The sequence below is a fragment of the Lontra canadensis genome, unplaced genomic scaffold, assembly GCF_010015895.1.
Source record: "Lontra canadensis isolate GAN:19392208 unplaced genomic scaffold, GSC_riverotter_1.0 scaffold61, whole genome shotgun sequence".
Taxonomy (NCBI): domain Eukaryota; kingdom Metazoa; phylum Chordata; class Mammalia; order Carnivora; family Mustelidae; genus Lontra; species Lontra canadensis.
In genome coordinates this window covers 11,701,967-11,723,476 of record NW_022631055.1, presented here as the reverse complement: position 1 = coordinate 11,723,476, position 21,510 = coordinate 11,701,967, and the positions used below count along the sequence as shown (strand labels likewise).

At 39.7% G+C, this 21,510-nt stretch overlaps 2 protein-coding genes across 5 annotated transcripts in view; one reads left to right on the top strand and one right to left on the bottom strand.

Moving 5' to 3' along the window:
* Window positions 1-4,118, top strand: part of PREPL (prolyl endopeptidase like) — a 49,328-nt gene extending 45,210 nt beyond the window's left edge. For all 4 annotated transcript variants that reach the window (XM_032877973.1, XM_032877974.1, XM_032877972.1 and 1 more), the window contains 4 exons: window positions 1,805-1,954; window positions 2,378-2,501; window positions 3,312-3,385; window positions 3,751-4,118. In XM_032877973.1, coding sequence (XP_032733864.1) covers window positions 1,805-1,954; window positions 2,378-2,501; window positions 3,312-3,385; window positions 3,751-3,840 — 438 coding nt within the window. In that variant the 3' untranslated portion in view covers window positions 3,841-4,118. The remainder of the gene's footprint in view (window positions 1-1,804; window positions 1,955-2,377; window positions 2,502-3,311; window positions 3,386-3,750) is intronic.
* A 118-nt stretch (window positions 4,119-4,236) lies between these two features.
* The window catches only part of SLC3A1 (solute carrier family 3 member 1), a 32,867-nt gene continuing 15,593 nt past the window's right edge, over window positions 4,237-21,510 (bottom strand). Inside the window, exons 5-10 of the mRNA XM_032877975.1 lie at window positions 17,837-17,956; window positions 15,470-15,594; window positions 13,675-13,870; window positions 11,069-11,236; window positions 10,103-10,219; window positions 4,237-4,978 (exon numbers count right to left, since the gene is read on the bottom strand). Of these exons, the coding sequence (XP_032733866.1) occupies window positions 4,538-4,978; window positions 10,103-10,219; window positions 11,069-11,236; window positions 13,675-13,870; window positions 15,470-15,594; window positions 17,837-17,956 (1,167 nt within the window). The 3' untranslated portion in view covers window positions 4,237-4,537. The remainder of the gene's footprint in view (window positions 4,979-10,102; window positions 10,220-11,068; window positions 11,237-13,674; window positions 13,871-15,469; window positions 15,595-17,836; window positions 17,957-21,510) is intronic.

Sequence of the window (21,510 nt, the reverse complement as noted above, 5' to 3'; positions counted from 1 at the left end):
TAGAGCTTACACAGCCAGAAACTGGTTCCAAAATATACCATAAAACTGGCCCAGGGAAGCTATCACTGCCATCCCTGCTGGGCACAAGTCACTTCATACTGCCACTGCTGCTTCTAAAAACTCAATATAGATGTGGCACTTTTTACCACAAGAAATTTTCCGTGCTCCCTACTTTGGGCCACAAACTTCCCATCCAAAGTTTGGAGCATATTATGTCCGGTTGGGTAGATCCAAGTCATGTGGCTACTCTGTGTGCTGGGAAAACTGAGAAATTAAGCCCCTCCCTAGTGAGAGGCAAGCTCTGCCTCATTAAGGTTAGGAATAGTTTAAATGCAGAAAAACAGTCCAGATGCTAGGCAGCCAGAAAGAATTGCATTTGCCCATTAGGTTAATGTTAATGCAAGAGAAAAGGTGGAAAGCATGTTAACAGAAGACTACAAGGTAAGTGAAAAAAGCAGCTGCCATTTTATTAAATGTTTTAACACTGGTTATAAATAAATATCCCAGATTTTCTTCAATTAACATTTATTGCCTTTTTTTTTTTAAGATTTTATTTATTTATTTGACAGAGAGAGAGATCACAGGTAGGCAGAGAGAGAGGGGGAAGCAGGCTCCCTGCTGAACAGAGAGCCCGATGTGGGGCTCCATCCCAGGACCCTGAGATCATGACCCGAGCTGAAGGCAGAGGCTTTAACCCACTGAGCCACCCAGGCGCCCCTATTGCCTTTTTTTAAATATAAAATGTCCAGCTGGTTTACTCATGTTGGGTTTTTCATTTTTAATTGTGAGAAAATAAGAAAATTTAACATCTTAACCATTTTTAACTGTATAGTTCAGTAGTACAGTAGTGTTAAAATATGTTCGCATTGTTGTGCAGCCAATCTCCAGAACTCTCTTCATCTTGCAAAACTAAAATTCTGCACTCCCTTCCCCTACCCCTCAGAACCACCATTCTACTTTCTGTCTCTATAAATTAAACTATACCTCCTATAATGGAATCATTATTTGTCTTTTTCTAACTGGTTTATTTCACTTAGTTAATGTTCCACAAGGTCCATGCATTATCATAGCATATGTCAGAATTTCCTTCCTTCCTAAGACAATAATATTCCTTGTATCATTGTATGTACTTCGCCTATCCTTTCATCCATCAGTGGACACCAGGTTGCTAGCACCCTTTGGCGGCTGTTGATAATTCTGCTGTGAACATGGGTATACTCTTCAAGATCCTGCTTTTAATTCTTTGGGATATAGACCTAGGAATAGAATTGCTGGGTTATATGGTAATTCTAAGTTTAGTTTTTTTAGAAACTAGTATACCATCTGCACCATTTTACATTCCCACCAACAGTGCACAAGGGTTCCAATTTCTCCACATCCTTGCCAACACTTTTTTTTTAATGGTACCCATCCTAATGGATATAAGGTGGTAGCATTTGTTACTTTTATATAAAATATATGTATAAATAAAGGCATCAAACTAAAAATTGTGAAATTAGAAAAGAAATTCTTCATATACACACACGTGTTTTTATATGTGTATATATATATAAACATGATACATAAAGTTAGCACTTTCAGAGTCTGAAAACCATAAAGGCCTGTTATAAATCACGGGCCCTAGGTAAGGACTGAGTAGTTAGTCCACCCCCTGGAAATCCACATGGCTTCTTGACCTTTGTTCTCTCATATCTGCATGTACATTCATAAAGGTTTTTAAAATGAGTTTCAGAAAAATATTATATTTTAAGTATCCTAGCAAAGTTTGAATTTATTTGGCTTTTTTTTTTTTTTTTTTTTTAAGGCACCTTTCTTGGATGTTCTCAACACCATGATGGACACCACACTTCCTCTGACATTAGAAGAATTAGAAGAATGGGGGAATCCTTCATCTGATGAAAAACACAAGAACTACATAAAACGTTACTGTCCCTATCAAAATATTAAACCACAGGTAGTGAAAGTTCTGATACACTATCCTAAAGTGATAGAAAAGATAACACTATCCTAAAGTGATAGAAAAGATAATCAAAAAGATACTTGCCCATGCCGAGGCAGGAATTTACTGGAATTTAGGTTGTTTCTGCTTATAAAATCCAAATACCTTTCAGCTCCCATCTCTGCTCATAGTCCACGTTTGTTTTAATTTAATAGCTCAGGAGAACAGGTAAGTTATGGTCATGGCCTCGCTAGCCAAGGAAAGGCTATTCCAAGTAGCAGGAGGTCTAGTATTATAATACCATAGATCTCTCTCTCAAATGAGAAGAAAATAATCTAGCACCTATATCAAAAAATTGGAGGTAGTTCTTTTTCATAATCTATAAGGTAGAAAGGGACCATAGGGAATAATGTAAAATTTGCATTTCTTTTCTTTCAGCATTATCCTTCCATTCACATCACGGCTTATGAAAATGATGAGCGTGTACCTCTGAAAGGAATTGTAAACTATACTGAGAAACTGAAGGAAGCCATCACGGAGCATGCTAAGGATGCTGGTGAAGGTAGGAGACCACCTGTAGGCAGGGCACCTAGCTAAATGGACTACTGCCATCCACATACTACTCAGTAATACACTTTATGGTATAAACTAAATCATCTGCCCATGATTTTGGACAAAAAACTGGTTTTTCTACGTTGACTACTCAGTTGAAGCATATATAACTATACCTGCCTTGCCTCTTTTTGGAAGGAAATACTAAAATAAGGCAAGGCACAAAGAAAAATTTAAACATCCAGTATAACTTAGAGGTGACTGTCATAAAACACTCATTCATTTAATAATAATTGACCTGTTATTTTTGGAAACTTCTGAAAAAGAAATTCTAAAGCTTTTGCTTTGGAGCTTTGGTGCCCAAACTAGCTGATTTTCTCTAGGTCTTTCTATTTCATTGGATAAGAGCTCTTACCTTTCTTCCTTAGCAAGACCTTTTGGACTCAGGGAGGGAGGGGCCCACACACAAGTCTTCAGTCACATGGTTTTCACCTTCATGCCTCATACTCACCCACTGCAATAGCAGCTATTTCCAGATCACAAAACTGATTCCACAGGGCCAGTCTGGCTTCCTCTTGCATCACGACCTTCTCCACGTGACCCTACGAATATCTTCCATCCAGTGTCCTCAGCCACTGGTAGTCCTCCTCTGTTTCCTCTCTTTCAGAAATCTGTCTTCTGCTTGCCCCTTCCCATCTCTTTCTTGGCGATGATAATTTATGCCTTTTTCCTTCACTATGATTTTAATAGCATATGTGGGAGAAGAGGGGGAGAAATGAGTCTCAAAGAACCTAATTGTTTCATATGTTAACTCTTTCAGGCTATCAGGCCCCCAATGTTGTGTTAGATATTCAGCCTGGAGGCAATCATGTGATTGAGGACTCTCACAAAAAGGTATGTTGTCAAGCTCTTCTCAGTTGCCAGGTCCCCAGGTAGAGCTGTGCTGTAGTCAGCACTCCGTGCTGCTTAAACCCCGGCTACAGCGGGGCTTATGACCGCTGCTTCCTAGCGGTCTGTTCTGTGGCTGAGGCCCAAGGAGGGGAAGAGGAACCCTGACAGTCAAGATAAAGGGTTCCCTCGTAACACTTGTGAGCTCTGTTAAAGTAATGGGAGCACCTTCTGCCTCTGTCCCAAATAATAAAAATACCCTTGCCACAAACTGTTGACTTAAGTGTTAGGTGAAGATGGATAGACAAAGAGATTTAGCACTGGAGTTTTACCACAAAGGCCCTCTAATTTTTTAAATGTGTTTCTTTTAGATCACAGCCCAAATTAAATTCTTGTATGAGGAACTTGGACTTGACAGCACCAGTGTTTTTGAGAACCTTAAGAAGTATCTAAAATTCTGAAATGCTGCATTCCAGGGGAATTGGAAACACACTGAAATATTTCATAGTCTTATTTCCAATTGGGTAAGCAAAAGTGAGATTTTTTTTTAAGTTCGTAAGTAATTTTTTTAAAATTTGCTTCTGCATCCAAATTTTGGTGTACATCTCACTTGCTTACATGTTCTCTCCATTGATGCACATGCCCCTTAGCCTAAGAAAGTAGTTTTCAAACCACGCTCCTCAGAAGGACATGGACGTGGGGTGAAGGAAGGATTGGTGACAGCACAACTCTTCCCCACCCCTTCAGAACAGCTTTGTTTTTGTCTGTTCTAACATTTTCTCTGAAAAGTTTACAAATCAAGGTCCTGCCTCTTTGCTAGTAAACGTATTTAGACACTTCCGCAGTAAGTCATCCTCCAATTTCTATGCCTGTATTTTATGAAAAAAGATAACATTTTTCACATTAGAATTCACCAGATCTTTCTAATAATCTGGAGTCCTAAGGTGTTCTGATCATCTCTTAGACTGATGCTATCTCAGTAAAGTTACAAGTTCTACAAGCGGTAATTTTATTATTTTTAAAAAACATTTGGGAACCTTTTCTAAAGCCATTACATTCAAGTTGTATTCACCCAGCAGCGTGCTGTGCATGAAGCTACTGCAGATGCTTGTAATAGAACAGGATATGCCAGTGTCTTCATCTCTTTCATAAAGGTGCCTAACACAAGCTGTGCAGTATGTTTAACACACTGGAGTAGCATGCCCGGTTGGAGACAAAACATCTGTCTCTGAAAGCTGTTTGGTGATGAAGGAGATTTTTCGTGTTGTATTCAAGGATGAGGCCTTCTCCTTTGTCCAGTAAAATGCCATACGTATCAACTTCACTGCCCTTGTAGGTCAAATTGGTACTTAACCGTATCCTCACTCTCGTGGGAATATTAGAAATCATTTCCTTTAGATTGACTGTTGTTGATTCTCCAAAATTCAGAACCATGAGAAAGACTCTGTCGATGCCATCCAGCTCTCTTGTGTACACAACAGAGTGGCTGTCGTTCCTCAGATAGCAAAACCAGCCCCTGCTGAGGAGCAGCTCATTGGCATGAAGCCGACTTAAGTCTTGATATAACTTCAGTGCTGATCTCGATTTAGTCTTTTGGACCTATTTAAAAAAAATTTTTTTTAACATAAATGTTTGATTCTAAGAGTTGTTTAGGTTTTTTAATGTATTTCTAGTATCAACCAGAACTTATTTCCCAAAAAAATTTGCCTCAGTTTTGCCCCTTAAAATGACCACCAAATTTTAAGTAATGATAGGTAATAAGAGTAGTTTAATTACTGACAGATTGCAAATGCAGGGAGTCATTGTTTGCTCCGTGCCCTGCTACATCTTGGCCAGAGATGATGAGGGACCAAATCTGACTCCACTTTAGGAATTTCAAAGCGAATGTCCATGTCTAAGTCATCTGGTGTTTAACGTGCCTAAATACAGTCCCTTTATGCTACACTGTAACTGGCAGAAAAGCAGGCATTGTGGCCTCGGACTCTGAGGCCTGTCTGTCCACTTTTGTAGAAATGTGGGTTGGTTGCTTTAGCTTTAGCATACCTGTGTTCCTTGCATAGCTGATGGTAAAAGGTGCAAAGCAAAATGCTGCCTAAAGGGAAAATTAAAAATCATACTTCTTAACGTCTGTCCATTAAGGAAGATTAGGCTTTATTTCACAGCAATATAAAACATAAACAATTTAATGTTGTGTTTTCCTTTAACATTTCAGGCATCTTCTGTTATGTTAAAATGTCATCTTAATAATAACAGGAAAATATTATATTCGATGGATATACCATACTTAACCATCTCTCTCATTTCAACATTCAGCTTTCTAATGTTTTCTCATATTTTTAGTGCCTCCCCCATATTTGGGTTATTTATTTAGGACAGAAAGATAATTACTGTGTCAAAGAATATGAACACTTGATGCATATTGCCAAATCAGTCTTCATAAGAGCTGTTGCCAAATCAGTGGTAGTGTTCATTTCCTTGGACTCTGTTAACTGCGGTGGTGGCTGTTGTTGGTGTTATCATTGCTGTTTGGGGGCAGGTGCCTAATGTGTGGTCTTCGGTGAACATCTGCTGAATGTCTGAAAAAATGTTTATTCTCTGTTATCAGGTACAAAGGTATTTATGGTACATGTATATGGTATATGTATATGACTTGTCAAACTACTATTAACATTTTCTATAGCCTTAGATAATGCATGGAAAAGCATAGTTCAGTGCCACTCACGAAGAAGTGCCCAGTAAGTGTTAACTATTGTTTGTGTCTACTTCCTAAAAGTATGTTGACGTGTCTCTGTAATTGTGGATTTATCAGTTTCTCTTGGCATTTCTTGTAGTACTTGTTTTATAAATTTTGGAGCTATTGTTAGATGCATAGATTCATGATTTGTAGTGGAATGTTCTTTTATCAATTTTTGAAAATTGCAGTTGTGTCATAATGCTTTTCATATTGAATTCTATTTTGTCTGCTATTAAATATTTCCACACCTGCTTTTTGTAACTTTTTTTTCTAATAGGAATGCATGCAATATAAAATCTGTTTATAAGAAGAATATATAAAATAAGGTTTTTCTTAACACTGTCCCCTAGCTTTTCACTTCCTCTCTCAGAAATAGACATAAAATGTATCATAATACATTTTATGCCTCTGCAAACATATGTAGGTACACTTTTTCATTATACAAATAGTGGGATGATACCATTATGGACACTATTTCTTTTTTAAAGATTTTATTTATTTATTCGACAGACAGAGATCACAAGTAGGCAGAGAGCCCGATGCGGGACTCCATCCCAGGACCCTGAGATCATGACCTGAGCTGAAGGCAGAGGCTTAACCCACTGAACCACCCAGGCGACCCTGGACACTATTTCTTATTTAATACATGTTAATATATGTTAGAGATGGTCTCCTATCAGTGTATTCTTTTTAAAAGCTATATACTAGTCCATTGTATAAATTAACTATAACTGATTCAACTGACTCTTTTTCCAGAGTCATCATTTTCCACATACACAGGTATTCCCAGAATGAAATTACTAGGGCAAAGGTTATATGCATTTTTTTGTTTGTTTGATAGCTATAGCCACCACAGCTATTTTAATTTTTTAATTGTTTTAGCTATGTCTTTTATGTCAGATTTTGAATCAGCCCCCCCCTTTTTTAAATTAGATTTTATTTATTTGACAGCAAGTAAGAGAGGGGACACAGGCAGGGCGAGTGAGAGAGGGAGAAGCAGGCTTCCTGTTGAGCAGGGAGCCCAATGCGGGGCTCCATCCCAGAACCCTGGGATCATGATCTGAGCCGAAGACAATGACTGAGCCACCCAGGCACCCCATGTCTCAGCCCTTTTTTATCTTTCATTTATAATTGTACTATTGTTTTCATCCTTTTTAGCATCAAGTTGATCTAATGTAATACTTTTCCTTCTAAAGTTCTTTGAAAATTGCCTGGGCAGCTCAGTCAGTTAAGTGGCTGCCTTTGGCTCAGGTTATGATCCCACAGTCCTGAGATCAGGGGGGAGCCTGCTTCTCCCCTGCCTGCCACTCCCACTGCTTATGCTTGCTCTCTCCCTCTCTGCCTGTGTCAAATAAATTTTTAAAAATCTTTAAAAAAAAGAGAGAAGGAAAATTGCACCCTTAAAATCGTAATAACCATTTTAAAATATACTTAACGTTTGGAGCAATGCTGCTGTCCAATGGAAGTGCCTGAAGTGCTACAGAAGTGTCCTGTATTTGCTCTAATGTAGCCACCAGAAGTGGTGCTAGTGTGTCACGGGAAGGGAATTTTACATTCTATTTAATAGTCTTAGTGGTGAATGGCCACTAAGCTCAAATCTAGCGTGAGTTACTCTGTTCCATGCCCTGAAAAGACTGCCTGCTTGCTTACACGTTCTCTCTCTCTCTCCGGCCATTTCCCATACAGAAGTCAATTTTGTAAGATTTTTGTTCCAGAAGACCTTCTTTTATATTGTGTATCAAAAAATACCCTTAAGTTCTTTTCCTTACTGTATTTTCTACGTCATGTCTTTTTTTTTTATTTTTAAGTAATTACACCCAGTGTGGGGCTCGAACTTAAAACCTTTAAATCAAGAGTCGAATGCCCTATTGACTGAGCCAGCCAGCACCCCACATCATGTCTTTCTTTTAGATTCATTTTTTTGTTTAGAGTAGCTATATATGGAAAAAACTGGGGTCCTTGCTTTTCTAGGTCTATATTCTTGAATGCCTATTGGAATAGATTTAGGATTATAGGTTTAGAATCAAGTTTCCGATCACAGCTTTAAAGATTAAAGTTCTAATGTGTTCTAGGATCCACTTGACAAGCCAGTGCAACTCTCAGTCCTTTGGGCAATCTGTTTTGGCTTCTGCCTTTATTCTTACCATTCTAGAAAAGATAAATATCTGAGTTTTCTTTATTTCTTGGATTGTATGTTTCCTTCTAGTTTCTCTTCTAGAAGCATCAACATTTTCTCTTTACACTATTATTTGCCTTTTTACAGTGCATTCTGGGGGGAGTCTCTGGATCAGTCTTCCTGCACACTAATTAGGGTTTCTTTTTCAGTGTTTCACAATGTTCTACATTTCTAAGATACCTAATCGTTCTTTTTTTAAGATTTTTTTTTTTGTCAAAGAGAGAGAAGCAGGCTTCCCACTGAGCAAGGAGCCCGTTGCAGGACTAGATCCCAGGACCCTGGATCATGACCCAAGCCAAAGGCAGACACTCAACCAACTGAGCCACCCCTAATCAAAGAATCAAGAGACTCCATAAAGCAGTATGCCAATAATTAAGTCTTATGTTTGCTCTATCTCCTCTACTTTCTACAGTGTATGGGAAGTTTAATTTTACTTTCTTTTAGAAATTACTTAAACTCTTTCCTATCTCTAGGGCTTTTATGGGTGTATTTTAAATAACCTTGCCTAACTTTTGGTAACTTTCTTACAATTCAGCATCCCTCCAAATATTACTCATAATCATTTGAAAGGCTTGGTGAATGTTAGAGGAAAAAACTCTTAATTTGCATTTTGTATGTCTTCTGGTATACATCTTAATTTGCATTTTGTATGTCTTCTGGTATACATTTTACACATAACAAAAATCAAGAGATGTATTAAGTCCAAAGCACAAATGTTAAAATGCATATTTTTGTTTTCAAGGACCTATGAATATATAAAACAAAAACTAATACTATCCCAAAAGTATCTGTGGAGAGCAGGGAGTTGTAGGCATAGGAGGGTTTTCATGAAGCTCGAAACAGAATAACCTGGGAAGACTACACTGACTGTGGCAGGCATTGAGTAATGTACAGAATTGTCGAATCACTACATTGTACACCTGAAACTAATATAACGTGTGTCAACTATACTTTTGTAATTTAAAATTACCAAATAGTAACTTGGGATAAGGGGAAATTTTTGCCTCTCATGGAGTGCCAGTAATTTCTCTTCTCCTGAGTTTTCCAGTGACCCGTTTTTCACTGGTACATGATTCCACCTGGAGCCATCTCATTATTGTTCTGGTCTAAGAAAATGTATTGAGCAAACAAATTTTCTAAACAGGAATGCACAGATTCCAGCAATTTCAGCAGAATTTGGCAAACTTGATCACCTGAGAACAGAAAATAGTATAGGCAAAAGAGCAAAAGCCAAAGGGTGTGCTTTTCCAGAACAGCAGTCTTGGTTTCTCCAGGTAAAGAGTCTTGATGGATCTCCTCCTCTCCTTCCTTTTGAGGGCAGGAAAGGAAGACAGATAGCTGGGCTTGTTGAAAGACCTCCATAAAATTTCCTTAAGAGCCAAGAGATCTTAGGGGATGCCTGAGAGGCTCAGTGGGTTAAGCATCTGCCTTCAGCTCAGGTCATGATCCCAGGGTCCTAGGATCAAGCCCTGTGTTAGGCTCCGTGCTCAGTGGGGGCTCTGCTTCCCCCCCACCACCCCAGCTCATGCTCTCTCACTCTGAAATAAATAAAATCTTTAAGAGCCTTGAGCTCCTTTTTTTTTTTAAGTAATTCCAGTGAACAGTTATGTATACAATACAATACTTCACATGGTTCACTTCTGTACCAGTTTGTATTTTCACAAAAACATGACTTAACTATAAGAGGTCTATGTGATTGACTTAAAGATACATCAGTTAAGGTTTTAGGTACCCTCATGGTGAGTATATGTTGGCAGCATAGAAACCCATATCCTGTTTCTGGAATCAGTATAACATTTTCAGTGATACTTACATCAACATTCACAGTATGGTAATCTGAATTGGTGGGTAACCAGGTGTGACTGGCTTCAGAAAAACCAGCATTTGAGCTATTGTCCCACTGCATTGGTGACTTTGAGAGGAGGGTATTCTGTGTCAAAAGAAAACAGTGCTCTAGTTAGTAAAAGAAATGTCATTTGGGCATGATCTACTTCATAATTATTTAATTTCCTGTATTTTTAATATTTGTATTCGTTAGCATTCATAATGAAAAGACTTCAATATTCAGTATGTAAGCCGGCTTCACACTTTTAACTGGAAAATAGTGACATCTTGAGTTTCAGTAAACTATAGTAACTGGACTTCGATACATGCTTGGAATCTTTTACTGCTTTTCCCTAAGAATGAGCAATGTAGGATTTCAAGATGTATCATTACCAGTTCATTCCATGGTACACTGATGGTGAGTTCAAGTATGTAGCAGGTACAAGTAAGCCTAAGTGCTGTCCTCTTTTATCCAGCCTGATTTTTCTTTTTTGCACAAGAAAGCACACACACAAATTTAGGAAAATTGGATCTCCTACATTGAAAGCTAACCATACAAATTATTACAGGTTCACCCAACAACACAATTTTGATATCCATAGCCTCAAACAAAAAATAATAAAAACCAGTCAAGTCTGAAGCTGTGCATTTACATTTGTCAAGATGAAAGGAAGAATCTTTGTGCTGTGTTCAGATGAAGTCTAGCACTACAGACAAGCACTATAATTAATGTTCCAAACTCAAAACACGGGTTCTCAAATTCTAGTGTGCCTAAGAATCAGCTGGAAAACATCTTTAAAATGTAGATTCCTGGGCACTACAATTCAGTTGTGTGGCTTAGGAAACACAAGCAAGTGAGCTATATGATAGTAAGAAAGGAAAGCAGAAATATAATTTTCAGCAGTAGAATAGGAATAGTAGATGCTCTAGTTTCACATAGTTAATGTTAACTTACAGTATCATAGCTTTCGTTGAGATTTGTGACTAAAATATTTCTCATTCCTATTTCTTCCCCATAGTAAGTTATGGGAGTTCCAGGGAGTGTGAAAATAAGCATGTTCATGATGTTGACATATTCTTCCCCAAAACGAGAAGTCAGCCGGGCGTTGTCCGGTCCACCAATCTGAAAGGCAGATACTTTAAGAACACATCTCAGTATACAGTTTTCTGGAAGATTTACTCTATTCTACAAAAAGTTCATTAGACAGTAAAACCAAGTTTGCTGTGGGTACACCTTGGTATCAGCAGACTTGGATTTGAGTCCCAACACTGGTACTTACTGTTTAACTGACCAATTTACTGTCTTGGCCATTATGATTAACAAGATAGTGGTAACAAGTTACTTCACAGAGTTATTGCAAATACAAAATTTAGGAGGGTGCATGTTAGTATTTTCACACATTTGTATAAGAGAATATGGACAAGGAAGGAAACGAGAATGTTTCTCCCATAACACAAGAAGGAGGGAAGAGGTGGAAAGCACAGAAGCAGGAGAGATTTCTGAGGTGTGTGTGTGTGTCTTTTGAAATGCTCAAAAACAGGGGCGCCTGGGTGGCTCAGTGGGTTAAGCTGCTGCCTTCGGCTCAGGTCATGATCTCAGAGTCCTGGGATGGAGCCCCGCATCGGGCTCTCTGTTCAGCAGGGAGCCTGCTTTCTCCTCCCTCTCTCTCTCTGCCTGCCTCTCTGCCTGCTTATGATCTCTCTCTCTCAAATAAATAAATAAAATCTTTAAAAAAAAATACTCAAAAACAAATTTTAAAGATAAATCAACTTCTATAGAGAAAAGTACATAGTCCAAGAGGAAATTTTCTGGAGTGCTTTCTATTTTAAAATGTGGTATTTCTGTTAAATGCTCTAATTTCATATTATCTAGTCCTTACAACATCATAGCTTTTGTTAAGATATACCACAACTCAATCTCAATAGCATGGCATTTTTCTATTTATTATTATAAAGTACTTACGGGGCACCTGGCTGGCCCACTTAGAAGAGCATGCAACTCTTGGTCTTGGGGTCATGAGTTTGAGCCGCATGTGGATATAAAAATTACTTAAATAAATATAAAAAATATATATTTTCATGCCTACATTACATCTGATTGCCCTCCTCCATTTTCAGGTATTATCTCCATTTTACAAATGATGAAACAAGCTCTCTGAGAAACTCCATCACTTACTCAAGGCAGGGTATGATGCAAAACCAGCCTTTGAGAATAAGAACTTGGATGGAGGTTGCCTTATTTTTTTTTTTTTTAGATGTACTGAAACTGTCTTTACAGTTATCTTTTTATAGACCGTTATAAACTACTTTTCTATTTTTATGACCAGAAAAGTCAAATTTTGCCTCTGTTTATTTTATTGAGAGCCTTTGATAAGAAACTATGGATTCTCAAGAACTGTGGAAACTAGCTAAAGGCTTTCAACAATCCAAGAAGCATTTATTCAAGGAAAACATCAAGCTTTGTGTCATTTTAACAGGCCTTGAACTCATTCCCCTCAGATCCTTGATAGCTTTGAAAACCTCAGTCTTAGAACTACCGTAGCTATGAAACAGGAGCCACTGGAGGGGCAGAATAAGTTTAGAATTCACCAAAAGCTCCATTTAGAGAATTGTCACTATTCGACCTTTCTAGTACTCACTTTTAGTTGGATTTTTCTTACTCAGAGAAATCCCCTATCCCCAAGGTATTTGGCAGAAACAATCAGCAATTGTTTAGCATCACACCTGCCTGAGGTGGTGGTACCAACTGGGGCTCAACAGAGACTAACCAAAAACCTTAAAAGCTGGGGAAGAGGTGACCATACTGGCCTTCAAGAAAGTCTGACTGACATACACACACACATACCCATTCATTCTTCCAGCCTTTGCTGGAAGAATGAATGGTTCAGGGCGGTTCAGGAATCTCTTCCAATCATTAACGGACAATAAACAAACTCACCAAGTGGCCTTACCCAACAAAGAACACAGATTTTACAAAATTAAATAAATAGCAACAACAAACACTGGGGAGGAAGAGAGGATGGAATTTCCTACATTACTACATTATTTAAAATACCCAGTTTTCAGCAACAAAAAGGAACACAGAAGGCATGCAAAGCAACAGAAAACAAAACAAAACAAAAAAACAGTAGAAGGTGTGGCTGAGGAAACCCAGACATTGGACTAGTGGACAAAGATTTTTAAATCAACTACTACAGTTATGTTCAAAGAACTAAAAGCACAGAATTTAAAGTGTGAGGACAGTGTTTTCAAATAGATACTATCAACAAAAAGATTATGAAAAAGAACCAGAGAGAAATTTCAGAGTTGAAAAAGTATGACCACTGAAAGGAGAAGTTCACTAGATGGGCTTGACAGATTTGAACACTGTGCAATCGAGATTATCTAGTCTGAGAACCAGAAGGAAAAAAATGAAAACAAGGCCTGGCCTGGCTCACTAAATAATCACCAATTAAAGGAAAGGTTAAGGTCCCTTACAGACAGACATACCCCTCATTTTAGGGCTGACTATTCAGCAAGCACACCAGCACCAGATATCCTGACTCAGGCATGAGGACTTACCATCCAATTAGGCCATTTTCCTTCTGGCATGTTTTCCATCCAGGATGTGATAACCTCAAACACACTGTTCCCAGAAGGAGTGTTTAGCTTACTGAGGTAATTGTTGAAGGGAAAATCTGCTTCTTGAATAAAAGGCAGCCCATAGTACATCATGGTCCTGTCAATGCTCTCTCCATAGGCTTCAGTCCCCATGAACCTGGAAGAGTTGGCAGGGTACAGGTCCTCAGGGCCTGTCAGAAGACTGGGGAGCATTCTGCAGCTGCTTCAGTCTGCCTGACTTAACCATATCTGGCTGGACTCACTGGGAAGCATAATCAAGCCAGATGGCCAAGTAATAGCATGCTGGGCCACCTGGACGATTTCTCATTTCTCATAGACAATAAACCCAAGGACTAGCGTAATACTAGGCTGTGTCTAAGAGTTGAAGAACACATTTGAATCTCAGTCAATATGGTTCTCTCCTTCCTAAGTCCGATTAAAACTCAGTAACTTCCATGAAGACTTTATCAATTCTCATCGTTCTGCTTGGAATCTATAGTGTATGTTTGCGTATCATGTGAGGGAGTTTTCCCCAGAAACCTCTTGTACAGGAATCCCTGTAAAGTCTCACTTTATTATTGGGGTGCACTCTAGGCGCACCTGGCTGGCTCAGTTGGTAGAGCACATGACTCTTGATCTCAGGGTCATGAGTTCAAGCCCCACATTGGGTGTAGAGCTTACTTAAAAGCAAACACTGTCAGGGAAAGACACATTAGCCTCAGTGACCCACATCAGTGCTGGCTTTACATGTGGTAAGTGCATAGTATCTAGAGCCCAGGTGTTTGAGTTCCAGTCCCATTCCTGCCATTACTATCTGTGTGACCAGAGTCACATTTGGAGTCTCCATTTCCTCATCTATAGAATGGAGATAGCAATCAGAGGACCTACTTTAAGGAGGAGAAATTTATTTCTGTTCATGCTATTGGGTGATCTGTATACATATAGATTTATTGAGTGTTTATTATGTGTTAGTCCCTGTTTTAAGTGTTTCATCTACATTATCTCATGCAGTCTCACAAAACCCTGATGCAGTGTTGCTGTCACCTTTTCATTGATGAGAAAATGGTACTTGTGTCAGCAAACCAGTCCAGGGTCACACAGCTGTTACACAGAACGCTACCTTAGGTCCATCTGATTCCAAAGCTGTGTTAGCAAACCATTGTGATCTACTGGCAGCTTAGCTGAAACATTTGAATTCATACTGTATCCTGGACACTAATAGACCAAATAGTAATGATAAAAAGAGAATACTTGGGCGCCTGGGTGGCTCAGTAGGTTAAGCCTCTGCCTTCAGCTCAGGTGATTGTCTCAGGGTCCTGGGATCGAGCCCTGCATCCGGCTCTTGGCTTGGTGGGGAGCCTGCATCTCCCTCTCACTCTGACTGCCTCTCTGCTTACTTGTGATCTCTCTCTGTCAAATAAAAAAATAAAATCTTTTTTTTTTTTAAAGAATACTTAATGCTAACATTTAGATTATATGCTACCTTTTACGTGATTTTCACAAAATTCCTGTGAAATAAGTACTGTGATGGGCATTATTTTACAAAAGAGGAAACTGGAAATCAAAGTTAAGCAACACGAAAGAATATACACAAAAGAATATATAAGGTTAGGCCCTGGCATAACCAAATTACAATACACTGTAGTCATGGGGATTTGTTAAATAGCTTGAGCCTTTTGAGAAGACCTGGCTGTGAAGGATTAACTTCAGGTCACACCCTACGCCTCTGAAGAACAGAAGTGTGTCTTGTGATTACCTGTATCTCCCAGGCTCCCTGCTGTACTGGTCCATTGTTTGCCGGAAGCTCCGGACAATGTCATGCATTCCCACTTGCGTGGTGGTGAAGTCGTGGTACAGCTCCCAGTAATGTGTCACTGTGTCCTTTGGAGACAGAAAAGCATAGCTGCCATCATTTCCCATTTCAGATGTCCGTAGCTGGCCTTATGCGAATATAGACTGTCTCTTCAAAGGGCTCAAGCCAAGGCATACAACCTGAAAGATGATCCTAGGACTTTCACTGGGTTTTGTGGCTGGAGAATAACATTCATGACTATTATCAACTGTAAATCTAGTAAACAAACTTTACTGAACATCTGACCATTAACTACCAATAGTCTATTTAGCAGAATCCTCTCCCAAACATTTAATTCTCCTAAATGCTGCTCCTAAAAGCAAAGCAAATATATAGAACTCACTGTTAAACCTATGCTTGATCTGCTCACAAAATTTCTGTCCAAAGTGTAATAGTAAGAATAAAGGCTAGAAGTGGTAAAGAACCACTTTGCCAGGGTTTCAGTAATTATTCCTGATACTCTTTCTGTGTCTTCCTAGGGTTACAGTAATCTAGAATCCAAAGTAAAAGATTCTATCTCACACAAGCCAAGGCTCTACTGGGTTGGGACATGGACAGACTAGACAGTGTACACCTGCATTGCCATTCATTCAGTGGACTCCTTTTTAGTAAGTGAACTTGCTAGATCTAAAGTTTTTGGAATCTTAGCACTCTACCTGAAGTATCTTTTTCTTTAGTTTTTTCTTGAATGCCACACAAAACCTATTGTTCTGATCATAACTGGAAACATGTGCCTTTCTTAACATTTCATCATAATTAGCAAGGTTACTTAGAGATTTCTTCTCCAAAGATAAAAGTGTGTCTCTTTGGGACTAACTAATAAAACACTTTTCGGCTCCTTCATTTTTTGTATTGGAAATCATGTGCTTTACCTACCCCACAAAAAATAGCCTTTGGTTCATGACATGCTCTCATAATTAGTCCCTGCATTGCCAGCTTTTCTTTGGTTAACTGATTGGGTTTAATGAGATTACCCATAAGTCTATTACTCAGGACAGAAGCTAGATACTTGGTAATAACAACAATTTCATTTTATTTTATAAGAAGGGCATCATGCTTTAATTATTTAAGGGTTTTTTCACTAAACATTATACAGCTAATATTCACCCATATTGTGTGTCACTGTAATTCATTTATTTTGACTGATGTATACTATTCCATTGTGTAAATCTACAAATCCATTATTTTGGGCTTTCTCTCTTTTTTCTTTTGGATTAGTGTGGCCAATGGTTTATTGATCTTATTGATTCTTTCAAAAAAACAGCTTCTAGTTTCATTGATACGTTCTACTATATCTCTGGTTTCTACCTCATTGATCTCAGCTCTAATCTTTATTATTTCCCTTCTTATGTATGGAGTTGGTTTGATTTGTTGTTGATTCTCCAGTTCTTTAAGGTGTATAAATCCATTATTTTGAAACCCATTTTAGGACTCCTGTCTACTTTGCCATTGAACATAGAGTGTCTGTAGAGTGGCGGTCATAAGAGCACAGTGGCGTCCTGGTTCTCATGCATGACATGGGGGGAAAGGTGAGAGCCACTGGTGTGGAACCACAAAGAACCCAGACTCTGTAGTGAGATATGCTTGGTTTGCCATTCTATATATCATCTCTGCCACCCTTGAAAAATTAACTTCTCTAAGATTTCCTAATGAGAATCATGAAATGTCTCTCATGAGCTGTTGCAAGAGTTGAATGGACTGTCCTAACACACAGCATACAGTAGACACTCAGCAGGTGTTTATTCCCTTTTGTGTGTCCTTTAACGACTACAGAAGCACCTGAGGAATTACAGGCCTCCTCACTGTAGCTTGAATGAGATGATAAAATCACAGTGAGTAGTTATAGCTGTTGGCAGAGTCAGTGTCCAGCCCTCAGAACCCTTGTCACCGAAGTACTCCTCAAGGATGCCCTATACCAGAGGGAACCAATGGATGGAAACATCTAGGCATATGGATTTGAAACTCTTGTACTTCCTGAAGATCGAAAGCACTTCCTACGGGGCCACTTGGCTGGGCTCTGTCAGTGCAGCATGTGATGCCTGATCTTGGGATTATGAGTCTGAGCCCCAAGCTGGATGTGGAATTTACAAAACAAAATTTACAAAACAAATTCACAAAACAAAACAGACAAACAAAACTATGCTTTAAATTCAGATGCATATATTAATAAATTTAACTACATTCTCATCTCTGGTCATTGGTGTCTCATGCTAAAAAAGAAAACACAGATGACATTTTCAGAAAGGAGGGAAAATAATGTTTTAACGTTACCGGTGTTTGAGCCTTATTCACTTGGGCTTCATCTCTCAGATGCTCTGCTTCTAGAAGAAATTTAACAGCATCGAAACTAAAGCCATCAACACCCTTTTTGAGCCAGAACTGTATAATTTCCTAAATACAAAGAAGCAAAATCCTTTGGTTACATCATCATAATGGTTAATAAAAGTGTGTGTCTGTAACGTCTTCCCATCATAAAACAGCCAAATCCACATACAGAACAAGCACAGCACTCACACAGTATATTTTTACCTGTTAGGCATAGCAGTTCTTAATATAACGAACTTGCAGTAACTGCATAAACGGACTCCCATACTTCCCTCAACTTCGAATCCAGAATGTTATATTGGTAACTATGCTATGAGCACATTTACAAAGCTTAAACAATCACTCAAAAGGAATGAAGCCACAATGAAAGGACTCAGGAGAAACTGGGAACATATCTTTCTTCCCTTACCCCCAGTTCCTTAAAGGTCACTCCGAACAGAGAAAATAATCAGCTAAGTATCAGCTCATGAGGGGTTCTTCCACCAGACTGGGAGATTCTAGAAGGAAAGACTACAGTTTTCATTTGTTTCCCTTGCCTTTGACATAGCACCAGGTCCTTAGTGAAAGTACACAGCATCAAGCCCAAGTTAATCCAACATGTTGTGATACTGTTGGGACACTAAAAGTACATGTTCCCTGGCTTCAGGGCATCTACAGAAAAGTTGGGGACACATGAGACAGGAGAGAGTTACCTAATAATGCAAGGTGGGGTGTATGTAGCTCAACATCACGAAAGGAGATTCCTTCGCAGGGTGTTAGAGCTCCAAGAAGAATAAATTTAACATGAACAGACATACCCGGAGAAAGAAGAGCTAGTTCTACTTTGACCAGTGGGAGTTTTTTCAGGGAGTGAGATTAGAAAGAACATTCTGGACTGTTTGTAGGACAGGATGGCCACGCACAGAGGCAGAGACTGACTTGGCCTATATCAGGGCAGGTGGAGGACCAAGTGGCCTTGGAGAGCAGAAGGGCTTAGGTCTCAGCTCCCCACCCCTCCTAGCTGGCCCTACTTGAGCACCAACCACAAGCTGCCCTTCTGCAAAGGAAGAGTGGCTCTCCTGACTTTGCTCAGCTCATCCCTTGCGGAATGGAAGGTTTTACAGGAACATACCGCATTAGAACACACAGTCCACAATTCAAAGTACTAGATTCAAGTACCAAATTTATGGGGGGCAACAGACTCAGAGCTCCCAAATGAAGACTATCCCCAAAATCACACGTTTCCTTTGAAGTCTTTCTTGTATCTACATGTGGATATGGGGTCTCCAGAGTGCTGCCATTCAAGGGTCTCGAGAGTTCCTTACAGGCTACATGCAAAGGTTAGCACTGCTGAGGTCAGGTCCCTTTAAGGTGACATTTTTAAACAACAAAGCTTGAAAATGATTTTCCAATCAAACAGCAGACTGCTTATAATCTTAGCATGGACACAACTGAACCAAATAACATTAAGCTGGCTCTAGCCACACAAAACCCACAAATTTGTTCTCACTATCATCTTACTCTTACCAAATACATTCATTCATTCGGTATTTGTGTTCCCCTTATGGGCCAGGTACTTAGCTAAGCCCTATAGCCATGAGCAAACTACAACAGACCTGGCCCTAGGTCTCCTGAATTTATTTAGAATCCCCAACTAGATATCAAATAGTAACGCAAAAATATTTAAATCACAGGTAGATAAAGCTTTAAAGGAGAGGAACATGGTAGTACAGAAAAGGTGAAATAGCAGGATCTGCCCTTGAGGTGAGTGCAGCAGGATGGCAGGAAGTGAGAGCAATGGGTTTGAGGTCAAGAGAGAAGTCAACAGATATTACGGTGCCCCTTAATGTGTTCTACCCTGAGAATGGTCTCAGTGGCCCCAGGGGTCAGTTCAGCGTGAAGCTAACAAGCTTTAAGCTTCAGGACCCCTCACTCACTTGGGCCCCTTCCTACCTACCTTCTTTTTCCATTCTAAATAAACACTCTAATTTTACACTGTTTTAAGAAGGTCCTAAATTTTCACAAGCTTCGGACCCCACACAACCCGCGTCCACCCCCAGGTGGCGCTAGACTTGAGGGAACACTGGAGGTGGACAGTTGGGGGCGGGGCGACACAAATAGCTGTAATCTACCCAAGCCACCTCTGACAAAAATGTGGGGAAACATTAAACGCCATGCCGTTGTAAACATTAAACTTTGGAGCACTGATTTCCTACGAGGGATGGGGGTGGGGGTGAATCTGCTTTCTTTGTGGTATCCACTTTGGGAATAGTTAGCCCTACTAACCATTGACCCAGCCATAAAAAATGAGAAATGTGTATCCCCGCAAAGGTTTCGGGCCCCAGCAGGGGTTTTCCACTTTAGTCCAGTAGAGATACTGTCATTGTTTAAGGAGATAAAACAGTAAAAGCTGGATGGTTATTGAGAGTCCTTGTAAATGACAGATAATTCAAAATTTGCTCTTGAAAAATAATTTGCTTTGTGCTATTTATTCTCCCAACTAGGTGAGAAAAGGGAGCTCCAGATCTTAATCGTTAACCCTCTCTTTACTCCAGTTAAGCTCTCCCGGGGTGCCGGGTGTGGAAATGGGCACAGAGCCTAGTTCCGCCAGGTCTGGGTGATCCACCAAGGCGCCATGGGACTCCTGGGACAGTACATTGTGTCCCCAATTCCTGTAGCACTCCCATGACATCACAGAGTCCCCATTTTTCTACTGGGCACCTTTCCATTCTTTTCTTCTTAACTCACTGCTCTGAGTAAAAAAAGGAACCAATTAAACATTACTAATATCCAAGTTCACAATTGAGGCAAACCTTTCCTTGTGAAGTTACTGGGCCCATTTGCCTGAAAAGCTTAGTTTGGGAAATAGAAAAGCTCTGCTCTTACATGTAGTGTGTGTAAGACATCATCTTGAAACTGACATAACCCCGGGGCGTCCATCTTGAGGAGGAAGGAGAAAGTGTAGGATACTTTAGAAGTACAGAAGGAAAACTACATCCTCTGTTTATAAGCAAAGGAAAGAAAACGGACCCTACTGCTGTTCAAAAATCTTAGTAAAATTGTTGGCTCTCTCCTCCAGGAGCAGGGTATGATGGAAGGATAAAGAGCTCGGTATTCTGCCCCGTGCGGATACCGTCCCTTCTCCCCACTGTGCATCAGCTGCATGACCTCACCAACCCACCCTGGACTAAAGGTATTGCTGCTAGAGTCCACTCACATGTGGGTCTTTATATAGCCTGATCTCTCTGCAGTGTTTGACACCGCTGACCAAACTCCTCTTCCAGAAAAACACATATCCCTGGGCTTCAGGATACCCACTCCTCATTTGCCACTCTTCTCTGTCTACTCTGCAGCCCTTTAAATATTAGCACTCTTTGGGGCTCTTACGCTCCATTTCACAACAGTATTTACTCATTTATCTACCCATGTATTGATTATTTAATGAGCATTCAAATAACAAGGGACACAATGACCTATACGGCTTATAGAGGTTAAAACACTTACCCCAGGGCGCCTGGATGGCTCAGTCGGTCAAGCATCTGACCAGCTCAGGTCATGATCTCAAGGTCCTAGGAGGAGCCCTGTGTCAGGCTCCCTGCTTAGCAGGGAGTCTGCCTGTCCCTCTCCCTCTGCCCCAACCC